This window comes from Colossoma macropomum, unplaced genomic scaffold, assembly GCF_904425465.1.
Source record: "Colossoma macropomum unplaced genomic scaffold, Colossoma_macropomum, whole genome shotgun sequence".
In the NCBI taxonomy this organism is placed as follows: domain Eukaryota; kingdom Metazoa; phylum Chordata; class Actinopteri; order Characiformes; family Serrasalmidae; genus Colossoma; species Colossoma macropomum.
Genome location: NW_023494798.1, coordinates 9,596,836 through 9,612,262, shown reverse-complemented (window position 1 = coordinate 9,612,262; position 15,427 = coordinate 9,596,836). Strand labels below are relative to the sequence as shown.

The window sequence follows — 15,427 nt, the reverse complement described above, 5'->3', positions numbered from 1 at the left end:
GATTTTAGAAATTCATTACATCATAAATGTTTCAATTCCCTTAATGGTGCAAGCAATTTGCAAAGATGGGAGAAGGTCAGGAATCTAATAGGTAATATTTCATGTATTGCTTTTCTTGGAATTGTGCGCTTTGTGTGATTTGTACAATTGCAATAAATTGCAGTTACATTTCATTATAGCCGTATAAGAAGCATAGACATTTTTGAATGAGGGTAAATTAGATTTACCAGCCCTCCACTGTCTTGAGAATCTCAAACTCCATTTATTGCATTTCATCCCAATGTCTAAATTGACATTTCTCTTTGATGAGCAGCTGTTTGTGTGTGTGTGTTTTTTTTCTAAACCTCTTTGCACAGTGACCTTGGATATGTTCAAAGGCTGTAATCATTGTTGTCATTCTTCTTCTGTGCCATGTTTATCCACCTCACAGGAATGATCTGGGCTGAATGCAAGGAAATCTGGTCTCAAGGCCCTCGAGAATATCTGCTGGAACCTTGGAACCTGCTGGACTTCGGAATGCTGGCCATATTTGTGACCTCATTCATAGCGCGATTCATGGCCTTCTGGCATGCGTACGCCGCTCAAAGCTACGTGGACGAGCGATACACGGACCTCTCGAACATAACATTGCCCTTCGAGATTGAGTATTACCGCCTGGGTAAGTTTGACCACACTGAGGAACAGTGCACAAAAACATTTGACACCCGCTGCACTCCTGCTGTGACACACCTGTTTCAGTTCATTAGAGGCAATGAATTAGCTGAGAAATTGAATCTGGGCCCTGAAAGTGGATTTGAGAGCCATTGCACAAGAGCAGGAGGAAGAAAACTGCAGTGTTGTGGCCCAATGGGACTGGAGATTAAAGGTCATAATCAAGCAGAGTTACACAAGAGCAACCATGAAAAGGAAAAATAATAGGTGTACTTTAAAAAAAAAATGTGTGTATATATAGGCAAAAACAGGTAAGTCAAAATACAGAACATCAGTCAAAAACGGAAAACACAATACAGGAAAACCGGAAAACACAATACAGGAAATAAACACTCAGTAGCCCGGGCTTTATACTAAAGCTAATGAGAGGTCAACAGGTGTTACAGATCAGTATTCAGGAGAGAGAGAGATCCGTGATTGGAGGTTGCTGGAGGGTCTCTAGAAGATTCTGGGAGTCCCAGGAAACCTCTGAGCCATAGGGATGCATTAGGCTATATATATATATATATATATAAAAGATAGATAGAGCCCTGCGATGGACTGCCGACCTGTATCCTGCCTTCCGCCCAATGACAGCTGGGATAGGCTCCAGCACCCCACCGCGACCCAGAAGGATAAGCGGTTTAGATGATGGATGGATGGATAGATAGATAGATTGATGGATGAAGGTCATTTTTTGCCCCCTTTCACCCTGTTCTTCAACGGTCGGGAACCTCACGGGACCACACAGCAGGTATTATTCTCACCACTGCAGTGACACTGACGTGGTGGAGGCGTGTTAGTGTGTGTTGTCCAAAAGGTGTTCAGTGGGGTTGAGGTCAGGGCTCTGTGCAGACCACTGGAAAAAAGCTCACTCATCAAAGCTCACTTTGTCCACTGGGGCTCAGTCATGCTGGAACAGGAAAGAGCCTTTTCTAACCTGTTGCCACAAAGTTGGAAGCATGTAATTGTGTAAAATGACTTTGTGTGCTGTAACATTAACATCACCCTTTACTAAAACTAAGGGGTTTTAGTAAAATCCTGAAAAACAGCCCCAGTCCATTATCCCTCCTCCACCAAACTTTGCTGCTGGCACTGTGCTTTCCGGTAAGTAGCATTCTCCTGGCACCTGCCAAACCCAGATTTATCCATTAAATCACTAGATAGTGATATTGATATCTCGGCCATGGAAACCCATTTCCTGAAGCTCCGGACGCACAGTTCTTGTACTGATCATGCTTGTAGTTGGGAACTCTGTAGTGAGTGATAAAACAGAGAATAAGAGATTTTTTAGAGATTTGGCAGCCCAGCTCTGTGAGTTTTGTGGTCTACCGCTTCGTGGCTTATCTGTTGTTGCTCCTGAACCTTCACATTTCACAATTATCACACTTATAGTTGACTGGGGCAGCTCTAACAGGGCATAAATTTCACAAACCGACTTGTGGCGCATCATGGAGCTCTTCAGTACGACCCATTCTACTGCCAGTGTTTGTCTATGGAGATAGCAAAGATATGTGTGTTGATTTTATATACCTGCAACCAATGGGTGTGGCTGATGCGCCTCAATTCAGTGATTAGGAGGAGTGTATATACTTTTGGTCATGTAATGTATATGTCAGTATATTCCCCATACTACGTTACAACATTTAATCATAAATTATGAGAAATAATATATGAGAAATCAATGTAATGGCTTCAGCTGAACTTCATATATATATATATATATATATTATATGTATCCTCTCTTGCTTCACTTGATCCTCTGCACTGATCACATTTGACTTACCAGAGTCTTGTTTGTCATTTAGCACGTGTCTACTGGGTGCCTTCTGACCCCCAGCTGATTTCAGAGGGTCTCTATGCCATTGCTGTGGTGCTGAGCTTCTCCCGGATTGCATACATCCTGCCAGCCAATGAAAGTTTTGGCCCATTGCAGATTTCCCTGGGCAGGACTGTTAAAGACATATTCAAGTTCATGGTGATCTTCATCATGGTGTTCGTGGCCTTCATGATCGGCATGTTCAACCTCTATTCCTACTATCTTGGAGCGAAGCAGAACAATGCCTTCACAACGTAAGTAGGCAGAGGAATTTTCTTTATTTAGCAGTCAGATTATCCTATTTATCATCACTGAAATGTTCATGTATTTAACTAATCATTAAAATAACTGATATGACAGTCATAAGTTTACATACCCTTGTATCATGGGTCTTCAGTTGTCCATGTTTAATCTACAACCGCCAAATAATGTTCATGTGTACCAGCTTTAGCTTAGTGCTAACGTACAGGTGCTGTGGGATTAATATCACTGTTAGTCAGAGATTAACATCATCATAAAGGTAATCTTTGCGTTTTGTTTCTCAATTTTTTTATAAACACACAAAAAAGTTGGGACAATAGGTGAAATGTAAATACACACACACACACACACATTTTCTAAACCGCTTATCCTTCTGGGTCACATGGGGGGGGGGCGGGGGTTGCTGGAGCCTATCCCAGCTGTTAGGATAGAAATAATTGAGTTCTCTGGGCCAAAAAAGACAAGGAACATCCATATTGTTACTAGCATAAAAGCCAGTGTCTGTCAAAATGATGTCAAGCAGTGGAAAACATGCTCCTGTCCCCAAGATTTTTGGAACGTGTTGCACACATGAAATTTGGAATAAGCTTCTTTTTACATCAAACAATAAAGTTCACAAGGTAAAACATCAACTATTGTGTTTGTAATACAGGTTAAACAGAGTTTACTACTCCTTTCTGTTATTATTAGCATTTACATACTTTTTTGTAAGTCTGTTTGTCATATTTACATTTTAAACTAAAGGCCTGGCACTAATAGTCATGATTCAGCACTGATATACGGGTGCCAACTGGAGGCTCCTTTACATCTAAACTGAACTATAACCAGTTTCTATGGATAAACATGATAATCTACCTGGGTCATTCTACACAAACGTCCATTTATGTAGCATTTACCAATATATTACACGTAAAAAACGTTAGGGTTACAATTTATTTAGATTTTAAAATAAAACAAGTTATTTTAACAATTACACCTTCTTCAGCCTCAATTTAGCAATATTGTTTTTTAAATCAATTATCTAGAATTCCAGTCACCACAGAAGAGCTCGTCCTCACAGTCATGTGTAAAGGCTGAGGTCATGTTTTTCTGCAATTTTAACTACAATAATCTATACATGACTATGAAATATATGATTTAAATGACAAAGAAAACAAATACCAAATAAATATTATAAAATATATAATGAAAGTTAGCTCATGATTTCATATGAAGCTTTTAGCTGAAGTCACTGGTGTGACCGACTTTATTCTGAGGTAACTGTGAAAAAATGGAACACAAATGGATTAAATTCCATATTTTAGTGGATATTCCATGATTGACAACATGTGGTTTGATGCTCTGTAGCAGCCGTTTAGTAAAATGCATTCTTCATTAAAAATGTCTCTGGTGTTTCCTTTATTATGTGTAACACCAATGAGGATCAGTAACACCAGTGACTCCTATGGAGAGACAGAAAAGTGGACATTTCTGTAGAATGACACCTATATATATATATATATATATATATATATATATATATATACATATATATATATATGTATATATATATATGTGTGTGTGTGTGTGTGTGTGTGTGTGTGTGTGTGTTTGTTTACGTATGCATAGAAATAGTGAAAAAGTTGACATCGAATAAAATTGCCCAAACAAAAAGCATGTACTGAAAATCGTTTGGTCTAAAGGTGGTTTGGACAAATGAAGGGTTTGAGCGCTGATACAAGGAGATAAATGTGTGGGATTTCTTGTTATTCTCGAGACAGTACTTTTGTCAGTTGTTCCTTAGGTTTTGCCAAAAAATAGTAAGACATGTTAAGCTATTGCAAACTAACAATTAAAACATGCTCAATTATTAAACACATTTTGAAAAGGTAGTTGTCCCCAAACCTTTGACAGGTAATGTACATGTTTGTTTCAACCCCTTAAACACCTATCAAATGATGACTGAAGGCTGAGGAAGACACTCAGCCAGTTGCTGGTATTTTCAAGTACCAAGACTTTGATGAATGTTTTCAGACATTTCCCTGGTGATTTCCTAGCATGGTCATGCCTTAGTTTGTCACACAGACGCACACATCAGAAAGTCATTGGCAGTGAGACACAAAGACATACTGCCAGTGGGCGTCTGGCAAATTGAATGACTCACAATGAGTGGACTGGAGACACGAGACTGGATATGTAATGGCACAGTAGACAGAAGTTTACAAAAGTTTTACAGATACATTTTTGGCATTTTAACGTCCTGCAAATCCTCATTAACCATTTCAGATAATCGAGTGACTCTGCTGTTGTAAAATCCCTGATAGTGACTTTAAAACACAGGCTGTGGTACGTCTGCATGCAGCTTTAATGATGGATAAAGGTCCCACATTCCAAGGTGTTTTATTAATAACTAGAATCTTATTCCTTGAGAGAGATAAGCAGCAGAATCCTGTTTAGGTGTCCTGTGAAGTGACCTGTTTACTTTTGTTTGACCTTCTTCAAGCTAGCAAGCACAGTTAATGACCCAAGTGTTTGGTTTTATAGGGTTTACTCTTTTGAAGGCACACGCAATATATGACTCTTGGTTTTCTCTCGCCAGTGTCGAAGAGAGCTTTAAAACGTTATTCTGGGCTATTTTTGGACTTTCTGAGGTCAAATCTGTGGTCATTAACAACGGGCACAAGTTCATCGAAAACATTGGCTACGTCCTGTATGGAGTGTACAACGTTACCATGGTGATTGTCCTCCTCAACATGCTCATTGCTATGATCAACAGCTCGTTTCAGGAAATTGAGGTAATCAGGACTGTGCACACACACACACACACACACACACACACACACTTACACACTATCCAACTCATTAAATCCTTAAAACCCAGCAAGACTGAAGGTTCCTGGTAAACATCAGTCAGTAACTTATGATCCCTCTCAAGCAGTTCCACTACATTCCTAAAAATAAAGGTTCCTAATTCGTCACTGTCTTAAAGAAAGAAAAAAGTAAAAACATCTCTTCTCCATCTCCATCTTTTTGGCAATTTTTAGTTTTCTGCAAAATTTGAGCTCAGTAGCTGTCCTTTATATTGGCTGAGCAAAAAATTCATGATGATTGGACCAATAGAAATTGTCCAAAATTGCATTTAATAAAATCTCCTTACTTTCAATGTAAGTTAATGTAAAATAAAGAAAGTTTTGCCCTTCCTGTAAAGTCATCATTTAAGAGAGGGCTGTTTTTCTTTGGACAGTGACAAAATGTTTTTTGGCTACTTAATTTATGTATAATTCTTGAAAACACTGGTAAACGTTTATTATTAAAACAAAAATGTAAACATTTTAAACCATGTTGGCCTTTAAAAAGGTTTGGTCAGAGAACTTGTAGAGAGTAGAATTACCAGTCTGCAATGTCTTCCGGTTTTCTCAGACGCTAGAGGGCGCTCCCGAGCGAGTCCAAAATGAATGGGTTGATAGGGAGCATTTGAGCAAAATTCTAGTTTAGAAATGCTGAAACATTTTTAATATTAAAGAATACATTCATTTCCTGAACACAGAGCAGCATAAAACATTTTAACACCGCTGTTATATTTTTAAGAGCTTTTAAACTCGAGTTATAGGAGTTTAAAATGGCGCCTCATGTACGTTCATGACGTCTGTGAGCGCAAACAGCCAATGAGCTGCTCCGCTTACCAACCAATCAGCAGTCAATAGCAGTAATGCCAACGTTCTGCTGCCCAAAACCCGTTTAGAAAAAAGGAAACATACAGGTGAGATTTCTTTGCTTTTGTAGTGAAATCCATCCTTCTACTTTCTAAAGTTAAAGGAAAGTTCTGGGCGAGTGATTAGAGGCTATTTTAGGTTGAGCTCCATTCACTCCCATTCATTGAGGTCTCCCTCGCGGGCACCCTCTGCTGTTCAGCAGTCCTGTTTTTGATATAACGGGAGAAATAGGAAGTGGCCAGACTCCTCATAAACCGGCTCGGGTTTGGTAACACATTCTATGAAGCCTGCACTTATAAACCACTATAAATGCGCTTGTAACTCTTTGCAACTTGGTAGCAATGCATTGTGAGCATATTTATAAACTCCAAAAATGCTTCAGAAAGCTGTACTTATGATCTACAGCTAGGTTTTTTGTTACTTATCAGCATACCGTAGTACCACTAATGTCACCATTCATTACGATGCCTTTTAAATAAATAGATAATGAGCTGTGCATAATTATAATGCACTTACACCAATCAGGCATAACATTATGACCCCCTCCTTGTTTCTACGCTCATTGTCCATTTTATCAGCTCCACTTACTATATAGGTGCACTTTGTAGTTCTACAGTTACAGACTGTAGTCCATCTGTTTCTCTGCATACTTTGTTAGCCCCTTTTACCCTGTTATTCAGTGGTCATGACCCCCATGGACCCTCACAGAGCAGGTACTATTTGGGTGGTGGATCATTCTCAGCACTGCACACATTGCAGACCACATCTCTAACCTAGTCCTCCGTTTTGGCTGGCAGGATGATGCAGATGTGGAGTGGAAGTTTGCCAGAGCAAAGCTATGGTTCTCATACTTCGAGGAAGGTGGGACTTTGCCTGTGCCTTTTAACCTCGTTCCCAGCCCCAAGTCTGTGGTCAGCCTGGCCGTGAAGATCAAGCAGGCCCTTCTGATGCCTCTGCACGGACACAAGGATGGAGGAAAGGAGGACACCGAGCTCAATGAAGTGAGACAGAGGCAAACCAGACTGAGCCTGGGCTTTAAAACCAGAAGAATTGTTTGAATATTTCTCTGTTATAGAGAAATTATCAAGTCAGAATAATTCACAGCAGGGGTAACAGGAACCTGCAGAGCCCCGGAGGGGACGGAGATTAAAAAAACAAAATTGTTAATTTAAGTGAACGTTTTGCACGTTTTCTTTTATTCATGGTCACAATTTCTTAAATCATTCCCCCGTTTTCTTTTAATAGTGTGCATGTTTTCTTTACTTCGTGTGTATGTTTTTTTTTAATTCACAATCACGATTTTCCAATTCGATCTCGTTTTCTTTTAATCAAGATCTTGTTTTATTTTTAATTGAACGCACATTGTTTTTTTTGTTTTTTTTATTCGTGCGCAAAATAAATGTAGTAGCTACAGGCTCTGTTATTTGTCCTGTGCAGAAGTAACTAACAGCTCTCTGAGACTGTCTGACGGGTTTTGATATGTTAGATTGATAAGATAATGGACAGAGATGCTCATCAGGTCTGGGGGGTTATGAGGAAACTGCAGCTCCTTTTCACAGCAAACGGCCCACAGACTCATCAGTGCAGCTGCAGTTTGGTGGAGAAATGAAGAAAGACAATAAACTACAACCACAATCTTCACTAAACTGCACTTTCTAATGATTATTTAGCGGAGATATAGATGCAGCGCAGCCGCTTAGCCCTGTTTCTGCTCCTAGGGTTAGGGTTAGCTACGGTGTTAGAGATCATCACACAATTACAGGAAGAAACGATCAGTGTCAACGTTTCAACAAACTCAAATTAAACACACACAGGTTAGATGTAGATATACACTGACCAGACATAACATTATGACCACCTCCTTGTTTCGACGCTCAGTGAGTCATAATGTTATGCATGATCGGTGTATTAATGTGAGGATGTTGAAATGCTGATCATTTCTTCCTGTGATTGTGTGATGGTCTCTAACACTGACGCAGGAGCAGAAACATTGAGGGCCGTTCGCTGTGAAGAGGAACTGCAGTTTCCTCATAACCCCCCAAATCAAAATCAGACCTAATGAGCGTCTCTGTCCATTATCTCATCAATCTAACACATCAAAACAGTGTCAGGGAGCTGTTAGCAGCCTGTATCTACTACATTTATGTTGTTTGTGCACAAATCAAAAAAACTAACAATGTGCGTTTAGTTAAAAATAAAACATGACCATGATTAAAAGAAAAGGAGAGAACGATTTAAGAAATTGTGACCATATATAAAAGAAAACATGCATATGAACTGCAAAATGTGCACTTGAATTAATGATTTTTTTTTACCCACATCCCCTCTGGGGCTCCGTGGGAACCAGACGTCTGAAACACTCATACATTTCCACACATCTTTTGTTTTTGACCTAATACATTTTTTAAAATACATTCTTCCTAGAACCTTTACATTACTTTAAAAAGGTTCAACACACTCACACTTATTACTTATACAAATGTCTCTCTAAAGCACAAACCATCCACTGAAACGTTCTTTAGGGAACCAAAAGTGGTCTGTCTATGGCAGCAGCCCTTTCTGGCGCCTCCATTTCCCCAAAGAAAATGTATTTTTTCAGTTTTACCACAATTTTACTGTTATCAGCAATATCAATTTGGATAGTAAATGAATGCCTATATTTGCATTTAGACACCATGACCCCTGGTTCTCATCACCACTGTGGGCCGAGAAAAAAACACAACAACATTGAACCACTCTGGACTGGGTTTCCCAGTGAGCATCACAGTGAACACTCTCTCTACCAGTTAAGATCATCTTAGCACTAAATTGCTTCTGAGAAACTGTGCTCTGAATAACTTTGATTACATCTTAATGATTCAGTTGTGCAGAAATATTGAACTTGAACCAGCCTTGTGACCAGAAGGTCTCCGGTTCAATCCCCTGATCTGGCAGTATGTGACTGAAGTGCCCTTGAGCAAGACACCTAACCCCCAACCGCTCCCTTGGCGCTGAGGATAGGGCTGCCCACTGCTCTGGGCAAGTGTGCTCACTGCCCCCTAGTGTGTGTGTTCACTAGTGTGTATGTGGTGTTTCACTGCACGGATGGGTTTAAATGCAGAAGTGAAATTTACCCGTTGTGGGACTAATAAGGGTCACTTAATCTTAATCTTAATAGAGGTTTATGTAATACGAGTCAACTGTATTAAACTCCCATGCACAAGCTAACTGGATGAGACTAAAGATGACTTCCTATAAGTTTTCCATTCTGCCTTTAATCCTTAATTTGTCTCATTACAAAGAAAAAAACGACAGCAAATACACTCAGGGCTATTCTCGAGCAGCAGATCAGCATAAACTGAATGCCAAGTGTTTATAGGCTTGTAACTTCACTATTCCGCCAGACAAACGAGACATAGGAGTTTACCGTTCGCTCTGGCCAAATCCGGAGGTGAATTTCCCATTGTGGGACTAATAAGGGTCACTTAACTTTTTCTCCCTGCTTTTATTTTTCTACATCATTTGAACAGATGAATGACCCAATAGAAATGCTCAAAAATGACTTGGAATGAAATCACTTTACATTAACAACCACTAAAATTTAAGAACACCTCATTCACCCGTATATTCCTAATTTTTTTCTTAAAATGGTTCTTGAAAAAGGTCCGAAGGAAAAGTCTACGTCAGATTCATGATGCAGTCTTAAAGCGCAGGACTGTTCACACCTTCGTGCTCTTGAGTGTGTAGATTCTGTTCTTATCTAAGAACAAATCTCAGATAAGAGAACATTGCTGAGTCAGAATCTTAGTCAAAACTGTGTAAGTGGGTTTTAGGAAGAAATTTCTTCTTAAGAACGGTTTGAGGGTCATTTTAACCTTCTACTGTAAAGTTACAGTTTTGGAGATACTTGGTATTTTTTTTGGACAGTGACGATATGTCAGACGTTTTAGCAGATGCTGCTGTAAGGTTGATATTCTAAAATCCAAAAATTAGTCCACCAGTCGCCGTGGCTCCTAAAGGGTACATAAGACTATACAATTGCTTTTAGACCTTGTTTGAGAATTTGTTCCACCCTCAAATCAGAAGCTGTGTACACTGTGACTCATCAGTGTAAGAAAGGACTCATATAATCACTTCTACCACTTAAACAAACAGAGCACTGGTCTGTGATCTCACATTGCCACTGACTGTGGGTAAATGGCGCCCCATAGTGGCTTGTTAATGTTATAACAAGGAAAGTCGCTGACAGCGGATTCATATTGATATACCTACAACATGTGTTGCTTTAATTTCAGATGGGCAAACAAAAAGGTTCAAATTACAGAGGATCACCCCGATCAAGTCGTTATCGGGTAAATATTCTTGATGAAAATATCCCTATTTAAACCAGGCCTTGTAAAATGCAGTCATTATTGCATAATGTAAACCTTTGACATTATTTGCGTCTGTTTCCTCAACAGAGGATCATGAAACGACTCATCAAAAGATACATCATCAAAGCACAGATGGACAAAGAGAGTGATGAAGTCAATGAAGGTATGGTGTGTTTTATGTTGTATTGGAATACATCCATAATGCTCTTTATGCTATACTTCTCTCCTTTCACCCAGTTTCAAGCCGAATTTCAAAAATAGCTGCCCATAAAATGTATATAATCAGTGGAACAGAGTCGCAGCTTTTTTTGTTTTATTTTTGTGTAACTTTTGCAGATGTAACCAGGCCTAGACTTATATATTCAGTTGATTTTAAAGGAGCTACATGTAAGATAAAAAAGTCTTTCCTTTAGATTCTTCTTGTAAGACCTGGGTTTCTAACAGTTTCTTTAAAGAGGTGGTTTGGCAAAAATCGAATGTAATGTTTTCCACGTACCGCAGATGTAATTTGAGTAATTTGAGTTCAAACTTTGCTTATTTGTAGCTGGAGTTAAGAGACTGACATTGCTAGTAAACACTAGTAGTCACCCAAATCTTTTCTTTAAATACATCCCCAAAAGTCCCCTTGACTCCACTCAAACCATGTCCAGGTCTTCACTGATGTCGCACAGACTTGATGTGTTTTAGGACACACAACGTCTCCATGTAGCTGAACGCTGTGGGCGCTCACTTTGCACAGCCAAATTCCGAATTTCCCTCACAGAATCCGACTCCCTATATACATTAAACTGTAATGTAATGGAAATGTAAATGGACACTAGATTAGATTCGTAATTTCTGTTGTTTCAAAAATTCAAGGTTAACAGTGTTTTATAGACAGAAACTACAAACACTGCAGATGTAATGTGTAGCATCCATAAGCCTACGTGACATGCATGCACACAAAGGGAAGAGGGAATCTGGCACAACACCCGTGTAGTTTAAAGCCCCGTCCCAAATGGCACATTAAGCCCTGTAGTCCTCTTCACAGTCCACAGTTTAAAGACCTAAACAACATGCACATCTGTAGAGCCGGAAAATTTTGAGGGTTAAGTTTAAACCTTTGCATTTGGGACAGTGTCTGTGATGTGCAAGCTCTTTATGTGTATCGTCATTGGTGTATCAGTCAATTTTAATAAAGTTTAATAGCACTAAAAGCTCACAGAAGGCTATTAAATTAAGTGGTTATGAAAACCCTGCCTGATATATCACAGTTTTCAGGTTAGATTTTGACATAAAATGTATTTAAAATGTATTTAATGTATTTAAAGTAGTACTTAAAGAATTTATTTTTTGGAATTGATCACCGACAACTATCTACATTGTATATCGCTGTTGTCGGAAGAAAACCTCATCCAACAAAAATCTCCATTTTTGTTGTTTTTGAGTTTTTGACATATTTTGAAAATACTTGTTGCTCTTTGCATTGTGTGTGAATTTGGTTCCATTGACTTACATTAAAAGGAAAGTAGGTTTTTCTCTCTCCTGTAAAGTTACCATTTTGGAGATACAAGGTTTTCTTCCGACAACAGGGATATAAAAAGTCAGAAGATACATGTGGGTGGTCAAATCTTTGAGCAAATAAAATTACTTTACTTGTGTTGTAGTGATCACAATTCCTGGATCCTATTTTCTCCAGCTTTAAAATTCTCCACTTTGAGTGGGTTGAGATGTTTTGAGGATGTATTTACAGAATAGATGTGGGTGACCTTTGACTATCTTTGACTATTAGTATATGTTAGCAATGTTAACCTCATAGTTTCGGTTTGAATCAAACAGGGTAAGAGGAAAACAATGTGTTTTTGATTTTTTGTGTATAGAGTTTTATTTGCCAAAACATTCCTCTAAGCCATTGGTCATCCTTTGGGCCACAGCCCCCCAGTGTACTGCAGTGGGACTGCTAGTGGTACCCTTTTTTAACCAGAAATATTATTTAAATATGACAAACTTTTTGTCCAAAATATGTAGGTCGACCTCATTCATGATAAAATGCTAGCTGTGTTTACATTATTAGTGCAAGACAAAGTACAATGTTTCTCTTTTTGTTCATCTGGAATTCATCAGTCATGGATAAATGGTTACAAACAGGGTAATTCCAAAAGAAATATCCTGAGGCTGGAGCACTTACAGGCATAACAGCCACCGTATACTGAGTACCAAGCCTTATCTCACCACCGCAAAAACAAACAAATGGGCAGAATATGTTCGTGACAAAGGCCTCGTTTGCTCCTCGTGAAATGGGTACATAATGACAGTGAATGGACTTTTCCAGAATGGAAATGAGAGGAGCAGAGTGTTTCACCACCTCATTACAGAGCTGGAACTTTGAGAGCTTTCGAAAACATTTCAGATGTTTGATACTTTTTACTTTTACTTTTTTGCTTTTGTACTTTTATTTCTTTACTTTTTATCAGTGTTTTTATTCTTTTATTAGTATTCTTTTTATTTATTTTATTATTGTCAGTTTATTGTTTTACATCCATTTCTTTTATTTCATTAATTTGTTTTTATTTATTTTATCCTTATCTGCTGTTACTTGATAAATTACTGTATTGTAATTTTAATAATTTATTGATTTAACAGTTTATTGGTACCTTCTTATTAAATTTTACTTTTTTTAAATTATTTAATCATAGTATTTGATTTATTTTTTTTCCTGTACAATTCTCAATCCCTGATTCCTGTATTACTCGGCTACATTGTAAATGAGGGTCTCCCTCAATGTGTTCCGAGTTTAAATAAAGGTTGATTGATTGATTGACTCAGTTTGGGCTCCGTTTGAGCTGATTTTGGAGATCCTAACACAGTCAGTGAGAAAGCAGAAGGCAAATGTCATCAGCGGAAGTTCACATATATCAGAGGGTGTGAATAAAATTGTCGCATTTCGGCCATTCGAAAAATCATGTTGTGCAAAATATCATTAGTAATATATGTGATCGAATGAAGTCAATGACATCCAAATATGCCACATAAATAGACTCTCACTCTGTGAATGAATGAGAACAGAAAACGAGTCACTACCACTCTGTGCTGTATGCTCAGGTCTTTATTTATATAAAGCTTTGATGCCAAATAAATTATGCCATAAATTGGAGGCTAAACAAATATGAACCTGAACTGAGCTAGACATTGGGGGAACTTAAATTTCCTCAGCATGTCATCTGGCAGCTGCCAAACATCAGCTAACTCATAAGGTGGCATAGAAAATGTTTTTTGCATTTATTACATTGTGTTAAATTATAAAATCAAGCAAAACTGACAGGCTGCAATGATTTTTGTATTATTTGTTTGCACGTTAAATGGTCTGATTGGATAAATCTTGTGGGCCCAAGAAGCTTTTATGGTCAGGTTTGTGGGCCACAAGTTAGAAAAGGTTGGGAAACTCAGTTCTAAGCTATCTAGGGATTCTTTTAAACCATGACATGACATTGAGAATGTGTGGAATGTGTGTTACACAGAATCTCTATAACAGTCACCAACAGTTTGCTTCTCTTCACAGGGGAACTGAAGGAAATAAAGCAGGACATCTCAAGTTTACGTTACGAGCTCTTGGAGGAGAAGTCTCATGAGACCGAGCAGTTTGCGGAGCTGATGAAGAGACTGGGGGAAGCACTGAGCAGGCAACAGAACCATTAGTCAGGCCCAGTCAGGGGGTCATGGCTGAATGCTGCAACTGGCAGGCCAGTTTGTGGGACTGAAACAGCAGAGGGTTTAGGAGTTGCACAGATTAGATAATCGGAAATGCTAAATCTTTGATAACAGGGACATGAGCTATTTTTATAGCTGTAAATAACTGCAGAGAATCATTTACAGAGTCACAGAAAGAAACCTCTATAACCTCAGTGTTTACGCTCTGTGGCTGTTCGAACCACTGAATTCATGAGTTTAAATTCAGGTTGATTGATTTCATTGAGTTGGGGTGAATAATTTTAGGTTTAATCACTTACAGGGGTGGAAAGAGTACTGAAAATTCCTACTTAAAGGGGAACTCCACTTTGTTCTAAAGAAACTTAGCCACAGAGTCAGAATTGTTCACAGTGGTGGTGATAGGAACCAGACGTCCACCTCTAAAAGCTCCCTCACAGAAAGTACGTGAGACATGTTTTACATACAAGTCTGAGACACTGTTTTACTTCAGACTCGAGGTAAAGGTTTGGCCTAAAAAGTATCATTTTAAAAACCATTCATGGCGTAACTGTACATATAAGGCATTGTGGGGCAAAATAAATCCCGTAACCTTTTCAGCTCCTTGGGACCACCGGTGGTTCCAAAACGCACTTCGTCATATTCTTCATAACTTTCATATTTCATAAGCTACATTCAAAAGGTGGGGGTCGTATGAGAGCTGTAACTGTCTTCTTTACAGTCAAATAGATGGGTTATGTCATTTTAAACCCTTATAATAAAAGAAGCTGAACTCACAATTTTTTTTTCTACTGAAAGTCGACCCATTTTTTCACAAATCTGGGCTATAATCTATAAACTGTTCAGTGATCTGCTCTGTAAAAATTATTTTTATAAAAAAATACAGAGCGTCTAAGATTTTTGGCTTTCAGCAGTAAATTGTGAGCATA

The 15,427-nt window shown here is 38.5% G+C and overlaps 1 protein-coding gene across 1 annotated transcript in view; it reads left to right on the top strand.

Annotated features, from left to right (window-relative positions):
- The window catches only part of trpc6b (transient receptor potential cation channel, subfamily C, member 6b), a 36,990-nt gene extending 21,828 nt beyond the window's left edge, over positions 1 to 15,162 (top strand). The window contains exons 6-12 of the mRNA XM_036585007.1: positions 431 to 658; positions 2,499 to 2,763; positions 5,349 to 5,544; positions 7,260 to 7,463; positions 10,737 to 10,793; positions 10,902 to 10,977; positions 14,353 to 15,162. Coding sequence (XP_036440900.1) covers positions 431 to 658; positions 2,499 to 2,763; positions 5,349 to 5,544; positions 7,260 to 7,463; positions 10,737 to 10,793; positions 10,902 to 10,977; positions 14,353 to 14,489 — 1,163 coding nt within the window. The 3' untranslated portion in view covers positions 14,490 to 15,162. The remainder of the gene's footprint in view (positions 1 to 430; positions 659 to 2,498; positions 2,764 to 5,348; positions 5,545 to 7,259; positions 7,464 to 10,736; positions 10,794 to 10,901; positions 10,978 to 14,352) is intronic.
- The last annotated feature ends 265 nt before the right edge of the window (positions 15,163 to 15,427 follow it).